Raw genomic sequence first — 27,989 nt, 5'->3', positions numbered from 1 at the left:
TCTGCTAACAATTCTCGAATTCTTGCATTAAAATGAACCGAATAAACAGATAGCAATTATGTGGTAAGTTCAATGGTTTCAGAGAAACACGTGCTAAAACTAGATAACTCGAGTTATCTAGTTATAGCATTCAGTGTATGTCGTATTCACGATTATTTCGATTAAATAATAGCTTGATAACTTATCTTGTCAAGTTTTAGCACTGAATATTAGTAGCATTTGAGTTTTATCAACTTTCGTCAATCATAAATAAATACTTAACCCGTTTGAAGTGAGCTATCAAGTTTTTACACAATATGGAGGCAAATAAAATACATCTTGTGAACTAGTTATCTCAAAAACGTCAATTTTGGAGTGATCAAGTTATAGTACTAAGGCGACGATATACTAATTCATATTGGAGGCAACTACTGATACTAGTCAATAATAGTAGTATCTACACAAACTTCTGCTATATTATTTTGCTGAAATTACTTTGTTACTTAAACAAAACCATTTAAAAATAAATGTGTATATGTAGATAGGTACTGTGTTTTTATCTTATAGACTAAGAGCCGCTATAGGTGAAATTTCTTAATCATTTTAGGCACGATGGGACCCCATAACTTAAATAGTAGAACCTAAAAGAAAACGTTTGAACACTGTGCCGTCACTTTTCAGTGGCACATGCGTCGACAGTGGCGCATCAAACTTTCCACTTATGGACGGGGTAAATAAATTAAAAGTTACCCTCCCTTACTAACAGAATTAAATTTTTTTAATTTTCTTAAGTTCGATGTGATTAACACATAGGATTCAGCGTAATTTTAACCCACCACCCCCTTCCTCCTGCCCCCACCATCAATAAGTTCATTTTTCGTTTTTATTTTTTTTTGGTGGGATGCAATCAATTTTAAAATTTCAAAAAATTCACACGCATAGCTGAGGCCTTTATAAAACATGCCTATTTTTTATAGACCCATAGGTAGAGTGTACATAACCTCAAAAAATTAAAAGAAATTTTCTTTTCAAAATAGCGTATAACTTTTTTTGAGGAATAGCTGAAGGTCTAATTTTTTCTTAATCTTGTGTGTTTTATCAAACACTGTTTTTAATTTTTTTCAGATTTTTCCGTAAGGCTTCCTACCTTCAAAAATCCGAAAACCTGTTTTTTGGGGGGTTTTGGGGATTTTCCCTATTTTATAGACTTCATAATATATCAAATCAATTTTGTTTTTATAGGTTATATGTAACTTGAAGTAACCGAGTCCTTTAGAATATTTAAAAATCAGAAAAACATGTTCAAACCCTCCAAAACCCCCTTAAAAAACAGTTTTTTGGATTTTTGAACGTGACCGGCGTTACAGAAAAATCTGAAAAAAATAAGAAATATAGTGTTTGATAAAATACACAAGACTAAGAAAAAATTAGATCTGCAGCTATCCTCAAAAAAAAGTTATATACTTTTTTCCAAAAAAAAAAAAAATAAAATTTTTTTGAGGTTATGTACACTCAACCTACAGGTCTATAAAAAATAGACGTGTTTTACAAAAGCCTTAACTATATCTGTGAATTTTTTGAAATTTTAAAATTGATTGTATCCCACCAAAAAAAAATAAAATCGAAAAATAAAGTTTTTGATGGTGGGGGCAGGGAGAAGGGGGTGGTGGGTTAAAATTACGATGAATCTTATGTCTTAATCACATAGAACTTAAAAAAATGAAAAAAAATTAAATTCTGGTAATGAGGGAGTGTATTTTTTAATTTATGTATCCCGTCCATAAGTGGAAAGTTGGATGCGCCACTGTAGACGCATGTGCCACTGAAAAGTGACGGCACAGTGCTCAAACGTTTTATTTCAGGTTCTACTATTTAAGTTATAGGGTCCCGTCGTGCCTAAAATGATTAAGAAATTTCACCTATAGCGGGTCTTAGCCTATTAGTACCTAACCTATAATCGTTTCTTAATTATGGTGGTAACTACAATTTTTTTAGTAAAAAATGAAAAAAGCTGAGTTTTATTATTTTTATCAAGAAAACAAAAAAAAAAAACTACGTATATTTTCAATTTAAATGATTTAAACTTAAAGATTGTAAACAAAATAAGAATGCGAATAAACAAAATCTAAATACCTTCTTAACTCAAAACAATATAAATTACAGATAGCCCCTTTTCGCTTAGTAGGGCAGTGTACTTCATCTTACTACATGGTCTTAAATGGATCATACTTCATACTTCAATTTTTATGCCATAAGTTTTTTTTTTATATATTTTCAGTTTTATATGCATACAAGCATACAGTATTAATTAAGCAGCTATTCAAACTTTAAACTGTTTAAGTTAAAAGTTAATGTGATGAGAGCACACCAATGCACCTTTTGATCTTTATTAAGAATTAAAAAAGCTCATCAGCACGCTTTCTGCATGGAAAGGGTTAAAGCTGCCTGCAATTTTTATACATGCCTTTTTTAACCTTTTATTATAACACATCTACTGAGCTTCCTTACGCAAATCAATCGTCCTGTGTACTAACAATATAACATTTAATAAAGATCGTAACATAAATTAACAATGATGTATACATCAGTTACATACCTTCAGAATATCTATACTAATTGTACATATAATTTTATTGTTTAGAGAAATTGTCATAACTACTATAGTTACAATTAACATTACTGTTGCTTATAACATACTGTATTGATTTCTAGTTGGTTAAAAGTTTCAAGTTTGTTATGTTTATGTCCTTATTAAATAAATAACTAGCCTGTAAGTTTATCTGTACATCTAATATTTTCTAAATCAGCAAAGTTCAATTAGAGTGAATTTGTACATGAACAACATGTTGGATTAATAGAACAAAGGCTAAATCTACTATAAAAAATCTTAGTTTATTAAACAAACAACATACATAGCAATTTTTTTAGTTTTAGTTATATTAGCAATACCAATATTCACATCATGATATTTTGAAATGTTTGAGAACACATTTTCTGTTGCTTCTGAATTTAATAAATAAACACGACAAAGAGAAGAAGTATACTTCAGAAAACTTACCATTGGTGGTCTTGGGGGCCCTTGTTGTCCATGAGGTGGCCCCATGGGTCTCATTCCCATATTGGGCCCAGGACCATTAGGTCTAGGTCCATTCCATTGTGGATTACCTTGGAACCTGGGGGGTTGCTGATTCATGTTTGGTGGTCCATTAAATCCAGGTGGACCCTGCATTCTTGGAGCACCTTGCATACCTGGGGGCATGGGACGCATGGAAGGGTTCATAGGCATTCTACCTCCATAATTCTGCATAGGACCTGAATGAACATTATTATTAGGATGGGGAGGACGTGAGTTAGAATTATTAGTAGGAGAAGGGCGTGTTTTAGACTGACTTTCAAAGTTACTAAGAGCTTGTTTTGTGGGAAGGGTAACAAGGGGATTTTGGCCATTGATCTCTTTTTTAGATAGGAGTTCCAGGCAGAGTCTCATGCTTCCCTCAGATCCCAAAGATATGACACAGAATCCCTTGGATTGACCATTTGCTCTGTGTTCAAAAAACTTAACTTCATGGAAGTCGGTTACCCCTATATCATGCACTGCATTTTCTATATCTTGATCAGTTGTCCACTGAAAATAAATAAGCAAAATTGTAAAAATTATCAATTATTGTACTGCAGGGAGGAATAATACCATGTATAAACTGAAAGGTATTTTCTATAAAATTCAATATATTATATGTACCCTGTTTTTAAACCAGGAGGAGTAAACTCAAAAGACAGATTCACACCCAATAATGTCACTAGAAAAGTCACCAGATTCATCTTCTTTTTTGCTTGAACATGTTGACCTTCGACAATAATCCATAAACATTATATTATACTACAGTGGTACCTCGATATAGGAGCGCCCTAATATACGAGTGTTTTGAGATACTAGCCGCCAAGCCAGCATGTTTTGCTTTGAGATGAGAGCAAAATTTGAGATACAAGGAATCGCTTTTTATTAAAATTCATGCCTCTTTTTGACTACCTACTTCTAACTTGTATTATAAAATAAAATCAAATAAAGATCATTTTACGGGTCTGTATTCTGTAGGTGAATATTACTTGAATCGACAAATTAAATAGGTATTGTAAATTAAATCCGACAAAAATTCGTATTCCGCGTTCCCATCCCAACCATATTGCACTCTCATCTTTGTGTAATTTACACCGTTTGCACCTCTGTGGACAGTTTTTCTTAAACGAGCTGTAGATGAAAATGAGCAAAGTGTGACGAAAAAAGCGAAGACCACTAACGAAAATTAAGCACTTCCGTAAGCACCTCACTTTTTCTTATGTTTTTACAGAATATGTATGTATTTTTTGTTATTTATAAACAAATGTTTCTTCTTGTAAGAACATTTTTCTTATTTAAAAATACTTCTAGTCTTTGTTTGAATTTCGAACGAGACAGTCGATATTACCAGTTTGCTTATCTATAGTTAAATATAAATACAAAAATAAAAATCCAGTTTTTGTGGTGAAACAAATTAAACGATTGTTAATGGGACCCAAAAAGCGAAAATGGATTCCGCTTCGACGGCGATAAATCGGAATATTCTGCAATCTAACGAACCTATGCAATGTGACGCAATGGGTACTAGTCAGCAGCCAGTGGCGTACGCCCCAAAATACCAAATGTGCACTGATCAACAATTACAAGGTAATATGCAAATTTCTCAACCATTAAACACATCTTACTCTCAACCTTTAAAGCAACCCCAATATACTAACCCACCTTCCACCTCATTAAATCAAACAGTAATTAAAACAGTCGAAAACTCCAACAAAAGACATCGAACTAGTCCAGACAAAAGAATTGTAAAGCAAACAAAAATAAACGATTACTGGCTGAACTCGCCGACTACCACTTCTAACAGATTCGAGGCACTAAATAGCGAGTCAAAAGATGATGAAATAAATGACAATGAAAGCACAAGTGAAAAAGAGAAAATAACCAAACCGCCTCCAATATTTATTAAGGGGGTTAAACACATACCCCCACTTATCGAATTACTAAACCAAATTGCTGAAAATAATTACGAATTAAAAGTTCTTAGCTCCGATCAAGTTAAACTTCAGCCAAAATCTGCTGACTACTATAGTACAATAACAAAAGCCCTATCGGAAAAAAAGACAGAGTTTCATACTTATCAAATAAAAAACGAGCGCAGTTTCAGGGTTGTTCTTAAGAACATGCATTACTCGATGGACAAAAATCTTATAAAAAAGGAAATAGAAGAGAAAGGCCACACTGTTAGAAACATTTGGAACATCAAACACCCTAAAACTAAAGATCAGCTATCACTATTTTTCGTCGACTTGGAACCTTCTGATAATAATAGAAATATATATGACATTGAGTTCCTATTAAACCATAAGATTAAAATTGAACCACCGTACCAGAAAAGAGAGATACCACAATGTTCTAGATGTCAACGATACGGACATACCAAATCATACTGCCACCTTAGACCACGATGTGTAAAGTGCACAGGGGATCATGCAACAGAGCAATGCACTAATAAAGAAAGAAGTGCCAACGTCAAGTGTGTACTCTGCGAGGGAGACCACCCAGCAAACTACAAAGGTTGCAGGGTATACAAGGAGCTACAAACGAAAAAATTCTCAACGATTAGACCCAGGCCTAGCATGCCAATTAATCATGCACAACATGTCCAAGCAGGAGTTACCTACGCCCAAATCGTTAATAACTCACAACATTACTAATAGTAATACAAACCAAACAGAAGTAATTACTACCAATACTCCCGCCTCAAATGACATGGCTGAACTAAAGAATATGTTAAAAGTCCTGATGGAACAAATGGGTACACTGTTAAACCTTCTCACCACCGTCGTCACTAAATTAACAAAATGATCAAATTCTTAAAAATAGCTATTTGGAATGCCAACGGGCTAACAAGTCATGCTCAAGAAGTTAAAGCTTTTATACTAATACACAACATCGACATAATGTTAATATCTGAAACACACTTTACAAATAGAAGCTATCTGAGAATTCCCAACTATGCAATATATAACACCAAACATCCAGATGGCACTGCACATGGAGGAACTGCAATCATAATTAAGTCATCTATAAAACACCACGAGTTAAATAAGTTTAAAAGAGACTATATACAAGCAACAAGTATTAGCATAGAAGACTGGAACGGTCCTTTAACAGTAACTGCAATATATAGTCCACCACGACATACTATAGCCAAAAATCAATACCAAGAATTCTTCAACACACTTGGAAACAGGTTTCTAGCAGGCGGCGATTATAACGCAAAACACACTCACTGGGGATCCAGGCTAATAACTCCGAAAGGTAGGCAATTATACATGGCAATGGAAACCAACAACCTTAAATACATATCTACTGGCGAACCCACATACTGGCCCACAGACACAAACAAAATTCCAGATTTGGTTGATTTCTGTGTGACTAAAGGAATACCACTTGAATCCCAGACAGCACAATCTTGTTTCGATCTTTCATCCGACCACTCTCCTGTCTTGGTCATGATATCTACGAACAGTGCTGTTTTTGTAACAATAAAGGTTCCGGTACGCAATGTTTCGGGGGGTCTGGGGAGGGTTCATAAAGGGGGCTGCCCCCGGGAAAACCTTTTAAATTTAGCCTCAATAAGGGCGTTTTAAAGCTATTTGGAAGCAAGGAAGAAATTCAGGAATTTGTTTATAATTTGGTTGTTTTTTTATTTTTTGTCCCAAAAGGTGCCGGTACGGCGTACCGGCGCGTACCCTCACAAAAACAGCACTGTCTACGAATATCCTCGAAACACAACCTCCACCATATCTAAGTAGTAAATATACCAATTGGATTAAATTCCGGGCTATCCTTGATGAGAGACTGGACCTAAACATCCCACTAAAATCGGATGGCGAAATTGACGAAGCAGTAAATCAATTAAATAGGATAATTCAGGAAGCTGGCTGGCAGTCAACACCTAAACAACCAAGAACAATCATACACAAAGATTTACCCAACGAAATAAAAGAAAAAATCGCAGAAAAAAGAAGACTAAGGAAAGTATGGCAAAGAACCCGTGCACCCCAGGATAAAAATAGATTAAACCAAGCTACAGCGCGACTAAAAACTTTATTAAACAACAATAAAAACAACGACATAAAACGATATCTACAAAATCTATCTGCTACGGAAACCTCCGAATACTCGCTATGGAAGGCAACACGAAAGATTAACAGACCACAACTCTCTAATCCGCCTATCCGGGCCAGTAACGGACGATGGGCTAAAAGTAACAACGAAAAAGCTACAGTCTTTGCCAAATACCTGGAGGAAGTGTTCCAACCACATGCCCAAAACAACAACTCTGATGCAGAAGATAATATTCAATTGTATTTAGAATATCCATACCAACTAGAAGCACCGTTGGAGAAATTCACAGCCAAACAAGTTTTCAACAAAATCCAAACAGATATGAATCCGAAAAAGTCCCCAGGGTTCGACTTAATCACTGCAAGAATTTTAAAAGAACTTCCCAAGAAAGGCGTGCAATATTTGACACAGATTTTTAACGCAATCTTGAGAACTGGTTACTATCCCCTTTTGTGGAAAGTGGCACAAATCATCTTAATACCCAAACCAGGCAAGCCTGTAGAAAAAGTTAAGTCCTATAGACCTATCAGTCTACTTTCAGTGATGTCAAAGGTTTTTGAAAAACTCTTACTAGACAGATTACAGCCAATCCTCGTGGAAAAGCAGCTAATACCCAACCACCAGTTTGGATTTAGACAACAACATGCTACCACCGAGCAAATTCATTGAGTCTGCAATTCCATAAACAAAGCCTTAGAAGAGAAGCAATACTGCTCTGCAGCCTTTTTGGATGTCTCGCAGGCTTTTGATAAAGTCTGGCACACTGGCTTGCTATACAAAATAAGAAAAGTCCTTCCTCTCAACTACTTTCTAATCCTCAAGTCCTATCTCTCCGACCGCCATTTCCTTGTAAAAGTTAAAGATCAGTGCACTAACTTATATCCAATCAACGCTGGAGTACCTCAGGGTAGTGTCCTTGGACCAGTTCTCTACCTACTCTACACAGCAGATCTTCCTACAAGCCAAAACATCATCACAGCCACATATGCAGATGACACAGCAATCATTGCAGCTCACTCAAACCCGTACATCGCCTCGCAACTGCTCCAGACAAATCTCGACAGTATAAATATCTGGTTACAAACATGGCGAATTAAAGTAAACGAAAGCAAGTCAGTACATATAACGTTCACTAATCGAAAAGATACGTGCCCAACTGTCTCAATAAATAATCAAGTACTACAACAAAAGGATGACGTAAAATACCTAGGTATGCACTTGGACCGCAGATTAACGTGGAAGAAACACATATTTACGAAAAGAAAACAGTTGGGTCTGAAACTCAATAAAATGTACTGGCTGATAGGAAAAAGGTCACAACTGAGTTTGTACAATAAAATTTTAGTATACAAGGCAGTGATTAAGCCAATATGGAGCTATGGTATCCAACTGTGGGGATCTGCGTCGAGATCCAATATCGACATCCTGGAGAGATTCCAATCGAAAACCTTGCGCATTATCACAAATGCACCGTGGTACATGCCCAATGAACACATCAATCGTGATCTCCAAATGAAGACTGTCAAAGAAGAAATTGCCAGTTACGCCCAAAAATACGACATTCGACTACAAAACCACCCCAACAGGCTAGCGAAGAACCTAATGAGACCCCAGGCAAACAGAAGGCTAAAGCGCCACACTCCAAGCGATCTACGAACAAGATTTTAAATTTTAAATTTTTAAAAATATTTTATTTATTATAGAGTTTTATTTATAGGGTTTTATTTATTAGTCACCAATAATTTTGTTAAGTACTAAAATTATGATTTTATAGGTTATTGTCACTGGACAGTCTCCTTCAAGTCTCTTTTAATTGTTAAACAATTTACTTATTGTAATCATTATTACCTATCTGGTACTCTTCGGAACTAAAATCGTGTATTATTAGAAAGAAGACAGCACACAGGAGACTTAAAGAGTCCAAGCTGCCAAAAACCAGTTACCTTTACAAACAGTTCTCAGAGCTCCGATCTCAGTCCCAGATACTTGCCAAGCGTGACTATTTAAACTTTACATTGTCTACTGAAAACTCTCTTCCCGGCGGTCTGAATAAGTTTTGGTCTTTTATCAATAACAAAAGAAAATCAAATGGAATTCCTTCTGAGTTATCTCACAACGCTAAAACTAGTTCATCTGGTAAAGATATTGCGAATTTATTTGCTGATTTCTTTTCATCAGTTTACTCCTCTGTTGTTGTTGATTTCCCCGAAGACATCACTTCTTCACCCTTAAACCTATCATCATGTAAACTATCCATCTCTGACATTTACTCTAAATTGTGTAACCTCAATCCTTCTAAAGGCCCGGGACCTGATGGCATCCCATCAAGCTTGCTCAAGTACTGTGCATTTAATTTAGCTCGGCCATTATTTCTCATCTTTAACAAGTCTTTAGCTAGTGGAAGCTTTCCAAATGTTTGGAAGACCAGTTTCCTATTGCCCTTACACAAAACAGGTGACAAAAGTCTTGTCCAACTATAGACCTATTAGTATCCTAAACTCTATTCCTAAACTATTCGAATCACTTGTCTGCGATTTCCTTACACCCTCCTTGAACGGTGTTCTTTTGGAACAGCAGTTTGGTTTCAGGCGCCATAAGTCAACTGAACTCAATTTGCTGACATATACTAACTTCTTACTGAACGCCTTGGACGAAGGACTACAGGTGGACGCCCTGTACACCGACTTCTCTAAGGCTTTCGACAGAGTTAATCACAATATTCTATTAGAAAAATTGCAGCGATTAGGGATACATGGTTCACTTCTGCTGTGGCTTAGGGAATATCTTCTGGACAGAAAACAAATCGTCAAGCTCTACAGCTATTTTTCCTACGAAATAGTTGTCCCTTCGGGCTTACCGCAGGGATCTCATCTTGGACCTTTGTTGTTTAATGCTTTTATTAACGATATAAAAGACTGTTTCCAATATGCGAAATTTCTTTTATTTGCTGACGATGTTAAGTTTTACTGCCACATTAGGAATCCACTCGACTGTTTAAGGCTTCAGTCCGATTTGAATCGGTTGAATGAATGGTGCAGCAACAATGACATGGTTCTCAACTCCTGCAAATGTTTTCACATTTCATTCACGCGTTCGAAAAGTCCTATCTCTTTCACATACAAAATAGGTGATATAAATATCACAACAGTCACATCCATAAAAGATCTTGGAGTTACACTTGACTCTGGACTATCTTTCAATATTCATATAAGCAATATCATCTCAAAATCGCTTCAACTGTTAGGTTTTATTAAAAGATGCTCCCAAGACTTTAAGCAGTTGAGATCGTTTAAACTGTTGTACTGTGCAATGGTGAGGCCAATCGTGGAATATGCATCTTGCGTCTGGTCACCCGCCTATGAGACATACAACTGTAAGATTGAAAGGATCCAGCACCTATTCCTTAGGTTCGTCGCATTCAAAACAAACCGTAGAGACTGGAATTATATGGATCTTGAACTAGAACTTAACATTGACACCTTATCAAGCAGACGGAAAAAGAAGGACATGTACATGTTGTATAATATTATAAATTCAATTCACGACTGCCCTGCGCTCCTGGAGGAAGTAGGTTTACATATTCCCTCCAGAATCACACGTTCAAGATCTACGTTTCATACTCCCATCAGCAGAACTAACTTCACTGCAAATTCTTTCATCTCGAGGGTTTCTAGACAGGCAAATGCTTGCTCCAATTGTGTGGATTTCTTTGCGGATAGTTCGCGATTTTTAAAAACGCTAAAGGATTGCACCCTCTAGTTTTATGTTCTTGAATATTTTAAACTTGAGATTATATATCTTTACCTGTTATTTTTACTTTTTGACTTGCTTTATTGTCGTAGTGTTTATTGTATCTTATTGTATTTCACGTATATTTGTAATATTTTGTTAGTTCTTCATATCTTCTGTAATGTTTTATTGTAATGAGCTTTGCTCGTAAATATATATAAATAAATAAATAAATTACAGATTGTAAATAAATGGGATGTTAAAAAAAAAATACTTGTGGGGAAAATTGCTTTGAAATAAGAGCAAGGTTACGGAACGAATTATCCTCGTATGTCGAGGTACCCACTGTACTATGGTTACGGAACGAATTATCCTCGTATGTCGAGGTACCCACTGTACTATGTCGCTAAAGAGCTCTAAAAACAACTGTTTTTTATATAAATGTACACTAAAAATCTAAAAATTAAAGAAATAACGCAGAAAACACAAAAAATCGTCAATATAACTTAATTATAAATGCCAACAGTGTCAAACTTTCATAAATGTCAATAGTGTCAAAATTTCATAGTTTACAGCATTACAGCTAAGTAAATTTGAATTACTCCTCCTAGTTTAAAACACGAGGTATAGTCCTGCCATATAACATATTGATACAAGTGTAAATGTGGCTTGTACAGTTGATAAACTGAACTCAGCTAAAAGTTATGTGTCATGTAAACTATCAATGTGCCAAAACATTTCACATTCCAGTCTAGTTTGAGTCGTTACAATGGAGTGGACAGATAAAGAGAACAGGATTGCTACCATTGATCCTCATAAATAGAGAATAGAAAGAACTTTTATCTCTGAAATAATAAAACCATTAACATTCACGGACACAACTTTATATATACAGACACTGAAAATATTACTCATGTTTTTGTGTATCATATTGTTAAGTTGTTTCTGGATATAAAAAGAGGAAGTGACCATAAGAGATCCGGTCATCCTCAAGCCTATCATATACCACAGATTATTAATACTCTTATGTCAAGAATTAACTGAAATTGTATCCTAAAACAAAATAATGGCTTGGGAAATAGATATTGTGCTGATTATTTCATTCATAGGAGATTCTGACCAATAGAAAGCTACAGAAATCTGAATTAAATCGATAATTTTTGATAATCTCCCGTCGTTAAGTATATTACGTCAGATGCCCTTCGTTGCTATGAAAAAATACATTCAGTGACATTAATGACAATTAATGTTTTAAAAATTATAAAAGTGATGACTTTCAATCGTCAAATATTTATAAAAACTGTGTGTTTAATGGTACTTACATAAATAAATTACAATAAAATTTTGGTTTTGAACAGTTTTATTCATGAAATAATCGCAACAAATTGCACTCGACCTCTGAAATTAATATAGAATTTCAGAGCTCTTGTGCAATTACTACTGATAATTATTTGTCAGATTATGAAACAATACTTGGGAATTTCAAACAACAGACAGGACAAACATCTTACCATTTCATTACAACTAAATAGGAAAAAATCAAGATGCCTGTTATACTTGCATGGTAAAAAGGTTTTCTTCCTATTTTTCCTACCTATTTTGTTTTAATGCAACATTAAGTTATGCAGATGACCTGTTGTAAAGGGTTTTACAAAGAAATCCTTTTTCTGATGAAACGTAACACATTGGATGCCGCACCGTAACCTGGGTTTTTTCACTGCACCAATCATGTACCGAGATGCAGAGCATAAGTTTACTTATAACTTACAAAGACGTCTCCGGCGCTAGACAATGGCAAAGTATGACGTTAATTAACGTCATTGACACTGAATGGGTTAAATAAGAAAAACGATAGACTATATGTATGGTTAACCAAGAAAGGACCTGAACTGAGAGGCCAATGATTGAAGGATGTTACTATCTTTCCTCAGTGATGGTTTATTAGAGAGTGGCCTTTCTGAATATTTTTTTGTACAATGTAGCTCATTATATATATGTATTATCAAATTTCCTTCTACCCTATTGGTGTTGGGATTACAATAATAACTTGGATAATATTGTGTACAAAGGGCCTAGCCGGGTAAGATGATGAAAAATGCCCCCAACTCGATTCGAATTGCATATGGGTCAACATTTAGCACATATAGAGAAACTAACTTTCTGAAATTTTTAGCCCCCTAGGTGGTCACGTGACTCACCTAGAGCCTAATTAGGCTTTTTATGTTTTTATTTTTTATCTCAGCCGCATCGAGAGCTAGTGAAAAACTTTAAATAAAAAAGTTGTAAGTTTCAAAAAGTTATGTTCGAATTTTTTTATTTTTTGGCGGAAAATTCAAATTTTAGGACAATTTTAAAATTTTAAATGAATATAAAAAAATAACATAACTATACTTAACTATTGTTAAGACATTCGTTCTCACGAAAAAAATTTATAACGTGTATTTTTGCATAATTTTTGAGATTTTTAAAATTGGTGAAACATACTTTTAAAAATAAAAAAAAACCGCATTTTTTCACTTTTCGATAGAATTATATAAAGGGTGTTTAAAAAAGCTCAGTCACTATAGTTGATTTTTTAACCAAGAGGAGTACACTAAAAAGACAGATTCACACCCAAGATAGTTACTAGAAAAGTCACCAAATTCATCTTCTTTTTTCGTTGATCATATCAGCTTTCGATGATAATCCATACATATTATATTATACTAACACATCGCTAAAGAGTTCTAAAAACAACTGTTTTTATATAAAAGTAGACTAAAATCTAAAAATTAAAGGAATAATGCAGTAAACACAAAAAATCGCCGATATACTTAATTAACCTATAAAATGACAGAAGTGCCAAAATTTCATAAATGTCATTAGTGTCAAAATTTAATAACAGTGGAGTAAACTTGCCTGCAGTTGGACCAATTAGAAACAAGCATTACGGCGCGGTAAATTTGAATCGCTCCTCTTGGTTAAAAAACAAACTATAGTATAGGTAAAGAACTACAAAATAATTGGGATTTGCTTAATAAAAATTTTTTGTAATGTCCTCCATTTTCAAGATACAGGGCGTTGAATTAAACAAAATTTTACACACTTTTTACGATTTTGCCGAAACTACTCGCAACATTGTAATAAAATTTGCCAGGTTTTAAGAGGTAGTTATTGTTAATTTTTTCACATACAATTAAGAATTTTATATTGATCATTGGCGCGCATACGGGTAATGGTCTAAATTTTTAAAGAAAAAAAAGGTAGTATGCCACTGACATATGTCAAATCATTTTTGAATTCCTCGTTCAATTTGTGACAAAAAATCTCTCTTCCCATTTTTTCATACGATGCGCCATTTTTATGCAAGAAATAAAATATTTTAATCCTTACAAAGTATTCGAATTTCTATGTAAGTTTCTATACATCTACATTATACTCATACAGTATGTAAATCGTTCAGCTGGACATAAGGAACAGACATTGTATATATTTAGATACAAAAATACATACATTGTATTATATTGAAATAACAGTGGCAACTGAGCTCTCTCGATGACAATATGGTTGTTAGCATTTAGGGGCATTAACCTCAAAGTTGACAAATCATTTCGACTGACACAAATAAACGTCAAAATATGACAATGTAGTAGTTAAATATTTTTGGCCTAAGGGAATGGGAAAACTGTTTAGTTTTAAAATAAAAAATATTTTAAAAATTAAAGTAAAATTAGTAACTTATTCATCATAAACTTTGTTTTTGATTTATTTATGGACAACCTTGCTTCAAAACTCACTCATTCTATTCGTTCTAACAGCTCCATTGCACCAAAAACTCATAGTCGAACAGAAGCTTCAACTAACACAGGTTAGCGCAGTTGCCACAATTCTCTCAATGTATATTCCCTATGTCCAGCTGAACGATTTACGTATGTACCGGGTGTCCCAATAAGAATGGCTCTCGGCCATATCTCAGGAACCGTTTATAGTAGAGCTTTGAAATAAAAAATTTTATAACAAAAGTTGCCTCAGGAGAAGCCTGGAAATTATTTTCATAATTGTGGGACCACCGCTAGAGGGCGTAATTGAATATCAAAAATTAAAAAATCTAAATTTTACAAAATTTTCCTAATGAAGGGGCACTGGAAATCCGATCGTCGTATTCTTCATAAAATTCTACGCATATTTGATTTGACAAGTTTAGGTCTACCTTTGCAAATAAGAGGTGGGGGTGAGTGGGAACCTTGTTATGAAAAACTGGCTGAGTCCGGTTCTGCTTAATCAAATTTTGCAAACTTGGTCTTGTTGAAGACAGATCTTTTTCGTCAATGTAAAAGTTATGATTTCGAACCAACTTACTGAGTAATATGCCAGGTAGAAGGCGTTATTTAATTTTTTTCAGAAATCTAGTGTTCCTTGGAAAATATTAAATACAAACATGCATTTTTAATACCATATTACAAAATTAGACAAAATTAGCAACAGAATAGCGAAAACCGCATGTTAATACCTTTTTTCTATCTCGAGATATCTTACAAAACGTGTAAATTTAAAAACATAACTGTTACTGTCACCGGTAAACGAAATAATTCATTAAAAGTAGTGTGCTATGGAAACAACAAAGAAACATATTCCAGCTGTCAACGTATATTAGGTCTTTTCAACGCTTCTCATTTGTTTCGAGCCTCGTTCATATCTCGTATATTAACATTATACACGGATTATACGGCATATGACAGAGGCTCGAAACAAATGAGAAGCGTTGAAAAGCCCTATTACAAAGAAATAAAAACAACTATTTAGTGATGACATAAACGTTCAAATTTTTGCCCTTCATTTTCGTTGCAAACATTTACTCTTTCAAGAGTAGATTGAACAGCAGTCTCAATTTCTGCTCTCGATATGCTTTGAATGGCGTTTAGTATTCTCTGGATAATGTATTCTAGAGTAGTGTATGATGGGCAACAATTTGAATATTTAGGTCGTCACTAAGTAGTTCTTTTTGTTCTGTGTTATATTTAATTTTAATAGTATTGTTTCTCTTTATATTGTTTTAATTAATTATATTTTTATACGTTGACATCTGGAAAATGTTATTTTATTTTTTCCACAGCACACTACTTTTCATTAACTTAGTTTACCGGTGATAGTAACAGTTATATATAAAATTTACATGTTTCTCGAGATATCTTGAGATAGAAAAAAGGTATTGACATGCGGTTTTCGCTATTCTATTGCTAATTTAATCTAATTTTATAAAGTATGATTAAAAATGCATACTTGTATTTAATATTTTCCAAAGAAAACTAGATTTCTGAAAAAAATTAAATAACGCCTCCCAGCTGGCTTATTACTTATTAGCATGGTTCAAAATTATCACGCTTACATTGAAGAAAAAGATCTGTCTTCAACAAGACCCAGTTTTCAAAATTTGATTTAGCAGAACCGGACTTACAGCCATTTTTTCATAACAAGGTTCCCACTCACCCCGACCTCTTATTTGCAAAGGTAGAGTTAAACTTGTTAAATCAAATATGCGCAGAATTTGATGAAGAATACAATAATCGAATTTCCAGTGCCCCTTCATTAGGAAAATTTTGTAAAATTTAAGATTTTTTAATTTTTGATATTCAATTACGCCCTCTAGCGGTGGACCCACAATTATGAAAATAATTTCCAGGCTTTTCCTGAGGCAACTTTTATTATAAAATTTTTTATTTCAAAGCTCTACTATAAACGGTTCGTGAGATATGGCCGAGAGCCATTCTTATTGGGACACCCGGTACATCCATAGAAAAACTTAATTCCAATACTTTGGAAGCAGTAAGCTATTTTATTGTTTGCATAAAACGGCGCGTCGTTTGGAAAAATGGGGTGGAAAGATTTTTTGTCCGAAATTGGACGAGGAATTCAAAAATTATTATAAATGTGAAATATGTCAGTGGCGTACTATCTTTTTTCTTTAAAAATTCAGACCATTACCCCTTATGCGCGCCAATGCTGAATATAAAATTCTTAATTGTATGTCAAAAATGAACAATAACTACCTCTTAAAACCTGCCAAATTTTATTACAATGTTGCCAGTAGTTTCGGCGAAATGGTAAACTATGTGTAAAATTTTGTGTTATTTAATGCCCTGTATCTTAAAATGGATGACATTACAAAAATTTTTTATTACGCAAACCCAAATTATTTTTCAGTTTTTTACCTATCCTAGTGACGGTGTTACCTTTTTAAACACCCTGTGTAAAATTGTATCAAAAAGCGAAAAAATGCGGTTTTTTATAGGTATGTTTCACCAATTTTAAAAATCTGAAAAAATTCAGGGTGAAACATTATGCAAAAATACACGTTATAAATTTTTTTCGTAAGAACGAATGTCTTATTATTTAAAATTTTAAAATCGTCCTAAAATGAATTTCCCGCCAAAAAATAAAAAAAATCATTTTTTCGGGCAGAACTTTTTTAAACTTATAACTTTTTTATTGAAAGTCTTTCGCTAGCTCCCGATGCGGCTGAGATAAAGAATAAATATATAAAAAGCCTAATTAGGCTCTAGGTGGGTCACGTGACTACCTAGGGGGTTAAAAATTTTAGAAAGTGAGTTTCTCTATATGTGCAAAATGTTGACCTATATGCAATTCGAATCTGACTTGGGGGCATTTTTCATCATCTTACCTGGCTAGGCCCTTTGCGCCACTGATTTCTATTTTGTGCCGACTTTTATTTCTTCCCAGGATTTGCCTCTCTTTTGCAGAACTTTTCCAATAGCTTGGTCCCATGTTTCTCTTGGTCTTCCTCTTGGTATTTACTCTCACATCCCAAATCATTTTACAATAACTTTCTTACCAGTTCACAATATGGGTTTAGAAAGGATCGTTCCACAACTCATGCACTCTTAGATGTAATGAGTGGCATAGTGGATGGCCTGGAGAAGCATAACCAAACTGCTGTAACGTTGTGTGATCTTTCAAAGGCCTTCGACTGTGTTTCTCATGAAATTTTACTAAAAAACTGCACTTTTACGATATCAGAGGTACTCCTCTGGAACTAATTAAATCTTATCTAAGTGATAGATACCAAGCAGTCAGATATGGAAATTGTCTCTCTGAATTTAAGCATGTTAAGCATGGAGTTCCACAAGGTTCTGTTTTGGGCCCTCTATTATTTATTATATATGTTAATGACTTGCCCAATTTTATGGCTCCATGTAAAACAGTATTATTTGCAGAAGACACTACTTTTATTTTTTCTGACAGAAATCGTTCTCTTTTAGAAACCAGTTCTACGAACGTAAATTCAAATGCTCAATCATGGTTCGCAGCAAATAAACTTAATGACTTAAGACTAAATGACACCAAAACTCAAAATTTATTCATTTCATCTAATCCATTCGATGCTCATTTTACGACCCTTATTTTACGAGAAATTCAAATAATATTTACATCAGCAGAACCAATACTACAGGTGCTATGAACTCACTTCTCTATAAGGGTTTTGATAATTTCAATAAGTTGCCAACGGAACTCAAGTTGAAGACCTCACTGAACATGTATAGGAAAAATTTAAAGAATTATGTTGCAAATCGTATTTAATGTCTCATGTGGCTTCTAAATGTGTTTTTTAACTGCGTGTAGTTTAATGTAATATTTTGAGTAATGTAGTATTTTTAATGCTTGTATTGTAATGGAATATTTTAAGTGTTTTATTGTTATTATTATGACTTGGATATTGTATCTTAATAACACTTTTTTATTGTCAAATAATTTAAATTGTATATACGTATTATAAAATATCTCAATTTTACCTTTTTTTTGTTTTGAATAAATTTTTCTTCTTCATGTGGAAAAAATACTGTAAAATTGCTGGGCATGACAAGTGACAACACACTGACTTGGTATAACCATATTGGCCATTGACCTCAAAGGCAAACTTTCCAGTACTTTATTTTTACTTAGACAACTAAAACTTGTTACAAGTGTTGATACCTTAAGAACAATTTATTTTTCTCTCTTCCATTCGTTTTTAAGCTATGGCGTTATTTTGTGGGGAAACTCTTGCAATGCACTAACAATATTTAAATTGCAAAAAAAGCAATTAGAATAATTGCAAAGTTGGTTACTTGGAATCTTGCAAACCATTATTTATTAAATATAAAACAATGCCCTTGTCAACACTATGGCTATACAATGTTCTCATGGAAACACACAAAACTGCAGATACTTTAGTTAAACAGTCTGACTTGCATAATTACAGCACAAGAGGTGCAAATAATATCAGAACAGTCAAATATCGTTTGAGTAAATCACAAAAAAACTCAATTGATTGTAACATATATAATGTCCTACCTATAGATTTTAAAAACCTTACAATCAATAAATTTAAAGTCATTGTGAAAAAATATCTACTGAGAATTGCTTTTTACTCTGTTAGTGAATATTTCGATCATTTTAAAGCAGTATCATGGACATGAATATTACTCACTATGTTTTCCGATGTCTTATTTTGTAAATGTGCGTGAATGTATTTATATTTCTATATGTTATATTGTATATATGTACACATTATCTCATGTATTTTATATATATCAAATTGACTTGCTACAATTCAAATTTTTTTTTTGTAAACGTAGTCAATAAATTTTTGAATCTTTGAATCTTAAATCTGGTCTTCTATTGTCTAGTCTTTCTAAATGTTTCCACCGGTTGATTTGTCTTTTTTCTATGAATTCTAGGATTGATTCCACCTCCAGATCTTCTCTTATCTGCTCATTTCTTACTCTGTTAAGTCTTGTGACTCTCTTGTAGCTCATTATATCAGTAATAAATTGTGCAAAAATGTTTCAAGAGAAACCAGTAGTTTGAATTTCTTTAGTTAAATAAGTAGGTACCTTGTCAATATTTATGGCAGGAACAAGTATATGCCAAATATGTTTAGGCAAAGTAAAGTTAATGTAAAATAGTAAAACCAGAGTATTATTGATATTATTAAACTGTAGAATTATAATCTATATTGAACTTACCCAAGTCAGATTTCCAACATACAGCTGATGTCTTCTTCCAGAAGAATTTATATTATTGGGTGCTCCTCCTGACCCAACAAAATTACCTCCACCATCTTCACCAGCACCAGGAGGAGCATGATGATTTGAATCACCTGGGTTGTCATTATTTCCAGGAGGAGCGGATATTACATCGTCATATAGATCAACATTTTCACCACCAAAGTCATCCTAAAACACAAATTAAAGTAACTACAGTGGAACCCTGATAAGTCGGCCCCCGATAACCCGGAAGTCCGGCTAACCCGGACCGATTTTTATCAGACAAACATTACAACAATAAAAATGTATGTCCTTTATGCTGGATTTTCCAATTTCTTTTCAACATCTTAAAATATTTTCTTTTATCTTTCCTTATAAACATATTGTTCGAATACTATAATATCTTATATTTTTCAGGCTAATTTTATTTATCATAATAAACTTCGTAAAAATTTGTCGTTTTAGCGAATTCCTATGTAGTTCATTCGTTTCAATTTTCAATGTCAAACACATTATACAATGAGAGATAATGCGTATTTGTGTAATTTGATACATAATATAACTGGCATGACAGACAACGCTCATTCTCGTGTTATCGAAACCAATAGGCATCTGTAGTATCCTTTATTTACTTGAAACTGTCTAGCATTGTTTAGAAAAGACTATTAAAAAATTATTTTTCAAACAATGGCCTTAGTCTTCACTCTTATTAAATAACATAAGTTCGTTCTCGTTGCGAGACGGTATTGTGTGTGTGTAGTAAAGTCTCATTGTTCGTTCCGCGTAAATATATTCAGATTTTGTGTTTGGATTTTTTGTCTACGTAATGGCAATAAAACTTAAAATGTTGTTTTTGTTTCAAAATGATAACAAAAGACAGTTTGGACAATCGGTGCAAAGCTAAGAAAGCTAAAAATGAGACTCTCGACGACGCTTTGTATGTGTGGAACGCGAACGTGGTTTACAAGTGTCTGTGTGCCAATTATAACGGAGTTTATCTGTAAGCATACCATATTTTAATAATTTTTACCATTTTCTCCGGCTAACCCGAATTTTCGATAACCCGGATCGGCCGCGGTCCCGATTAATCCGAGTTAACGGGGTTCCACTGTATAGTGTATTTCAAAGATACTATTCAGTGCACAAGGATAGCTCCATGGGAACTAAATGAGAATTTTTTGACAACATTCACAACAGAGGCAGTGAAAGGCGATACTTGTAGAGGATTATCGCTGTTAACTGCTGTGGGATATTAAAGGAGGATTTATTTATGATAATTCACAGAATGGATTTGAAACAGAGAATAGATGTATGAAAATAACCATGTTGCAATATCAGTAAGAGCAACAGAAGTTCTCATAACTAAAATACAGTAAAACCACCATTAACCGAAACCTTTTTAACTGAAACGGCTGACACATTCAATTAATTCTCAATAAAAAGTAAATGTTTATCTAAAAATGGAAACAATTCGATGTTAATTTGTCAACATTGTTAACTTTGCTTTCATATAACTAAAGAACGCAGTTTAATATAACAAATTACGAAATCACCTAATAATTTATTTATTTATTTATTTATTTACGGGCGAACCCATTTTACAAATTTAGTACAATTTTAAAACAAGTATGATTAAAACAAAATAAAACATTTATAAGCTAAAAATTACAAGACAATTAAACTTAGCCATTTATTTCATTTTGTTCATAAGCATGGTAAGCATGTTGAGGACCATGCTATTTGTTGGATTAGTTGGTGGAATAGATTCTTGAATTCTTCCAAAAACTTGTTTAACACAGTGGTTGTATCTTCTGTTTGGTTGTGTTTAGTTACTTCAGCGTAGCTCAAGCCCTGGGGCAGTGGATTGGATAGTTGTTGTGTGTTTCTTGTGTATATATCATTTGTGTAGATTACTGATGGGTTTTGATGCTCTCCATTGTTTTTGTTGCTTCCTTTGGTAAGTTTCTTATAGTGATCACATCCCTTATAATTGGCTGGGTGACCTCCATTGCATAACACACATATGGCTGGCGTCTCCTTTGACTGTTTGCACGTGGTGGTATTGTGTGAGCCTCCGCATTTTACACAGACGAATGGTTTATTACAATATGATTTGGAATGTCCATATTGTTGGCATCTCATGCACTGTATTATACTGTTTTTTTGAGTTCGTGGAGGTTCTATGTGTACTACTCTGTTCTGTAGGCCTGTTATATTATAGACATCTTTATTGTTTTGCGCGGGTTCTAAATCTACAAAGAAGAGATTAAGTGGTTCTTTGGTTTTTTGTTGTTTTACATTAACTATGTTTCTCACTTTGTGCCCTAACTGAGATAGCTCACTTTTTATGTCATCAGTATTGGTTGAGTGATGTAAGTATCTGATCACTATTCTGTAGGCTCGTTCTTCTTTTAGTTGGTACGTGTGATGGTATATATTTTTTTCCTTGAACTCCTTAACCATTTTTCGGTATATTTCTGGTGTTTCACAATTTATTTTGACAACGTTTATTAAACTTTTTGTCTGGTATTCTTCTTTTTTCGCTATTTCCTCTAATTGCTTTGTCATCTCGTTGAAATCCTGTACCCCGTGTACAAATATTGGTGGAGGTTTTGGTATTTTGTTGGTTTCTGCGTTTCCAGTATTTTCTTCTGTTTCTTTCGACAGTGGTTGGAATCGGTTACCTGTTTCAATTTCGCTTGGATTTGGTTTGTTGTTATGTATTTTCTTCCTTTTATTGCTTCCCATGACTTGCCAGGCGTTTTTACTGTTAGTCTGATTTTCTTCTTCATCTTCGCTGGTTGATGTCATATAGTGAGTTTCTCTGTCTTCGATATTTGCACTATTTTTACTTGACGTCAGCATTTGCTGCTGAACTGGTTGAGAGTAATAGTTTGTATTGGCTGTCTGTATAGGAGTTGTATGATACTGTTGTTGCATAGTTGGCATATTCATGTTCATTGCATTTTCTGGTTGGTTCATCATTGTTGGCTGCCACTGTAGTTGGTTATTGGTTGCTTGTGTTATTTGTAGATTTATTGGATCACTCTGTATGTTTTGTTGTTGATAAACTGGTTGTCCATTTCTGAACCCAATAAGATTCCCCGAAGGGAACATATTGTTTTGTTTTTCTCACTTATTGCTAATGGGTTTTTTTTATTGTTGTTGATAAGATAATTAGAATTCTTAATCACCGGTTTTTTCGGAGCGCTTTAACGATGTTTACACCTCGATGGCCCAGCGACGACTGTTTCAATAATATGATCATGATATGTCACTGGTGAATGTATTCTGCTTGTACCAGTAATTTCTGATGGCATTTCGGAGGATTTTTTGTTCATAGACTTAATGCGCGCATTAGGAATTCCTTCGATAGGTTTAGTTGGTCTGTTAGGACATTTAGGAGACCATGCTTGGAGGTCTTCGGCGTTGCATGACAAACATTTTTCTGGAAGAGGAGAGGTGCACATTTGTGTTGAATGTTTTCCTTGGCATTTCCTACAGCTTATTGATGTGGTGCAGTTCTCTGTAGTGTGGGTATATAATAAACATTTGGAACATGGGATAGGAGAAGGTTCGGGTGGTTGACTGGGATAAACAGGATAGTGGTAGTTCTTAAAGAACACTCCCTCGCTTAATAGTTTTTGAAATGATGAGTAATATCCCGTAATTATTCTAATCAGTGGTGTCAGTTTTCTGTGTGTTATTCAGCATTTTTTCTTCCTTGTTATTATATTATGCATATTTATTTTGTATGTTTTGTGTACTGTATGTTTTTGAAGGAAAAATAAAGACCTTTATTATTATTAATATTATGATAATATCACCGACAGACAATACCAACAATATGCGGAATCACTGACAATATATTATATCGGTTTGAAATTTCAAAAATTATTTTTTTTTTAAATTGTCTGACTACGGAATCTACCCCTTATTTTTTTCCTACAACAGTCATTCTTTGTAAGGAATAATTTACTTAATTAAATTTCGTTTTTGTTAGAAAGCTATTTATCACCAGCATTTTTGTGTATATCTTACATGTTTAGAATGTCTGACTACGAAAACTTCCCATTAATTTTGTAGGACAGAACTTCCAATTGATTTTTTAACCTTTCTTTAATCTGTCATGCAAAAATCAGACTGCTATTTACCACCAACATAATTCCTGTGATGTGACACGTTCTACGTGTCGGACTCATTAAAATGCATAACATTTTTGTAGGACAAACATTTTTTCATATATTATATAACGTCAGCTCGAGCGTCAGCTATTGAATAAACTTAAAAACGACTTGCTATTTTTCACAATCATAAACTTGTCAGGACGACACGTTTATCATGCTCCACAATTAAAACTTCCCCTGTTCCAGTGTTCCCGTGCATCAAAGTTTGTCCGACTAGATACCCTTAAGCTATTAACAAATTTTCAGCTTGCTATTAATCAACTTTTCTTTCTTACGCGGGATCCAGGCCTAACATGTTAACGTAATGAAAATGTCATTTCGTAACTATGTTAATGTAATTAGGTTTCTTGACATTTTCATTACGTTAACATGTGTATTTTTTAACAGAGTTTCTGACAGGACAATAAACTAAATTCTCATTCGAGGTTTTGTAGAATCACTGACGATACAGTTCTTCTACTCTACCTTTGCATATCATCATCACTCCAAAATCATAAACCAAAATATATGAGCCAAACATATGCCTGTTATAAGAATCACGATACATAACATACATTTAATGTACATCGATAATAATCGATCAATTGTGTGGTGCTTAAATGAGGAATCAACAAGAATAATTGAAAATTGCATAACTCCCGGTTCACATAAGTTGGGGTAGTGTAAGTTGAGGTATTACTGTATTGTCATTTTCATTTTTAAGGATTTTACCTTCATCATAGACATAACAAACCAACTTGAAGAAATGTTACTAAATAACATGATATGTTATCAAGCAAAAATAATCTCATTTTGACAAAAATCAGACACAATATCAAGTTTTGCCATACCACTACAGAAATTTAACTAACTGAAAACAAATTTTTCAGGTGTTAAGTTTGTGTATCTACTACTAATACAGGTCATAGATAAACAGTTGTTGAAAGGTAGCAAAGCAGTAGGATCATTAAATGCATTGTTAAAGGCAAAAAACGTGTCAGGGGCAGCCAAGATTCGAATGTATGAAATAATAGTGAGGCCAACGGTGTTTTATGCATGTGAAACTTGGACAACGAATCAAAAAGAAGAAAAAAGCTAGAGATTTGGGTGGGGCAAATCTAGAGAACAATTTTTGGGGGTATAAAGGAGGCTAACAGGGAATGGGGCAGAAGACAAACCAGGAACTAATGGAGATTTATTAGAAAACTAAAATAACAGAAAGTCAGGAGCAGAGTTAGATGGTTGGAACATGTTTCACAAGTACCACAAAAAAGAAACATCGTAAGAGTTTTGTTAGCAGGAAATCAAGGGAAGAAAAAAAGAGGGAGACCATGAAGGAAGTGGTTTGATGCCATTCCGGACTGACAGAATAAATGGGTACAGGAGACTGGAGAGGATAAATAAAGGACCAGAAAAAATGGAATAAATTAGCCAAGACTATTGAAGCTAAGGTGCTCTAGTGCTCTTTTATCATTTAAGCCATTTTATCATATGTATAGTATACAACACTGACTTTCAGTCATACTGTTATCTCACTATTACCGAAAAGTTATTAGATATTGGTAAATAATGTAAGCCTACATAAAAATTCTCATTCCTAATAATCTCTTTATATTCAATATAAATTAATAGTATATTGTGCAACAAGTGCAGAAAGGTACTAATTTCTCACGAGTTTGAAAAGTTGCGGTACGAGCGCAAGCGAGTGCCGCAATTCAAACGAGTGGGAAATTACCTTTCTGCACGTGTTTCACACTATACTTTTTCTACAAGCACAGTTTTTCCTAAAAATAAAAATCACAATTTCCAAACGACGATTAATTATAATAGGTACCTATGTGATAAATTTTAAACTGTATTTAATTAATACCTACTAATCAATTTAAATTCCTTATACCTAAATAAATTGCACAGAAATCAGTTAAAAAATTAATGTACTGCCTTAATTTGTTTAAATTTAAACAATTATTACACATTATTGACATTATATTTATGCAGTCACGGATTTACACAAAACCTACTTCATTCGACGTCTCTTGCACAGGTTGCTAAATCCTTATTGGTTATTTGATAATTATAAAATGTTTAATAAGAATAAAATTGTAAAATAAAACAGTTGTAACATCCATAATTTAGTTTCTATGCTATAGTTAAATATAATAATTGTCTTATAGGTTATATATTTGTCTAAAGTTTAACCACGGATGTAAACAGAATATAACGTTACTCAGAATGCGGTAGTCCACGGATGTAAACAGAATATAACGTTACTCAGAATGAGGTAGTCAACTGTGCAGAAAAGAACTTTGCGGCACAGAAACGTCACTTTGCGGCACAGAAACGTCACTTTTCTGCACACTAATGTCAAATATCTTATACTGTGAGAAAATATCAAGTTTGCTAACATAAAACCGTGCAGAAAAGTGCACTTTGAATAGTGGTTGTAGAAAAAGTACATTATTTAAGTACAAGAATTTAACTGTCTTTAATGTACCTTTCTAATAACTTCTCGATGTGGACCCAATATTTTATATGGATTATGTTATTCTGTGCTGCCACTAGCACTAGGCTATTACAAAAAAAATTCTTTGAATTGATAATTCTGTAGTTGATAAACAATAATCGCAATACCAGACCTGTTTTACTGTACATGTATGGTGTATTTAATTACGAATGTCCTATTAATTAACTGATAAATAAGTATCTACAAGTATTACTATTACAGTTTATTGAATTTCTACGACGCTTGAACATATAAATATGGACGATAGATAAAAAAATCAATAATCATTTTCTACTCAAATATTGCAGTAGGTTAGCTAACAAGATTATAGCTCAATTAATAGTAGTTTACAATATCTTACTTGTGCGAAATCCTCGATATCATCGGCGTAAAGATCTATATCGTTTTCCAACTTTATAGGTGGGACTCGATTGTTTGCTTGCATCATGGTTGATGGTGACGTTGAACACAATACACCGGCAAATACACGCTAAGCGCTAATATTGGAGCACGTTTAAATTCATACCCTCATTATTTTCTTTAAGATTTTCAAACCGACTATATACAGAACTGCAGTTGTCGAAAATATTATAACGATGACAATAAAAACTCGTAAAAATTTTTCACGGAAGTAAAAACTCAATCTTCAGAGCTAAATACTAAAATGGCGCTGCACAGCCACAAGAGTGCGCCAGTGCGCATGATCATGGGCTGCGAACTCAATGGAAAAAATTGGTTCCATATATATAGTGAGCTTCCGGAATTAGAGATGGCGACACATAATGTAGATCGCTAATATATGTGGTACAAGGCTAATTGAAAAGAAGAAGAATATTTGACAATTGAATTTTGAGTTGGACAGTGGTGTTTATTTTGTAACAGCGTTGCCACATTCAGCAGATTTCTACTTTTTGGATAGATTTTTGATATATTTTTTTTTAATTCTAGTAAGCAATATTTTTTAGTAGGTTTTTGGTATACAGTGATGAGCACGCTAATAACCGGCAAAAAAGCTCAAAAGATGGAAAACATAATACATTGCGAAACAAAAAGAGATGAAACTAGTGGAGGTGGAAATTATCGTTATAAACGTATTAATTAACATTACATTACATAGTTTTCCACCTGTAGACGTCTGTGACAGGAGTATTTTATAAAATTCTACTCTCACAGTGACAGTTGTCATACCTCTGATACGTCTAAAGGTGAGAAACTATGTAATGTAATGGTATTTTAGACGTTTATAAAGGCCGCGTCTCACCATCAAATAATTTGATCAAACAGTTTGAGCAAACCTGACGTACTTGAAGAAGTACGTCAAAGTGACGTCACAATTGCAGTTTTTTTGAAATTCTAAAAATCTGTGCTCTCACTATCAGTCTAGTTTGATCAAATTTTTT

At 33.7% G+C, this 27,989-nt stretch overlaps 1 protein-coding gene across 5 annotated transcripts in view; it reads right to left on the bottom strand.

Moving 5' to 3' along the window:
- The window catches only part of LOC114343564 (cleavage and polyadenylation specificity factor subunit 6), a 72,640-nt gene extending 45,355 nt beyond the window's left edge, over positions 1–27,285 (bottom strand). For 4 of the 5 annotated variants that reach the window (XM_028294404.2, XM_028294406.2, XM_050650196.1 and 1 more), the window contains exons 1-3: positions 26,951–27,283; positions 19,900–20,109; positions 3,038–3,604 (exon numbers count right to left, since the gene is read on the bottom strand). In XM_028294404.2, the coding sequence (XP_028150205.1) occupies positions 3,038–3,604; positions 19,900–20,109; positions 26,951–27,037 (864 nt within the window). In that variant the 5' untranslated portion in view covers positions 27,038–27,283. Of the gene's footprint in view, positions 1–3,037; positions 3,605–19,899; positions 20,110–26,950 lie in introns of all 5 variants that reach the window. The other variant, XM_028294405.2, reaches the window with a different exon arrangement.
- Positions 27,286–27,989: the final 704 nt, after the last annotated feature.

Source organism: Diabrotica virgifera, chromosome 5, assembly GCF_917563875.1.
Source record: "Diabrotica virgifera virgifera chromosome 5, PGI_DIABVI_V3a".
NCBI classification, from domain to species: Eukaryota; Metazoa; Arthropoda; class Insecta; order Coleoptera; family Chrysomelidae; genus Diabrotica; species Diabrotica virgifera.
The sequence above is the reverse complement of the archived record's forward strand: the minus strand, read 5'-3'. Positions and strand labels throughout refer to the sequence as shown.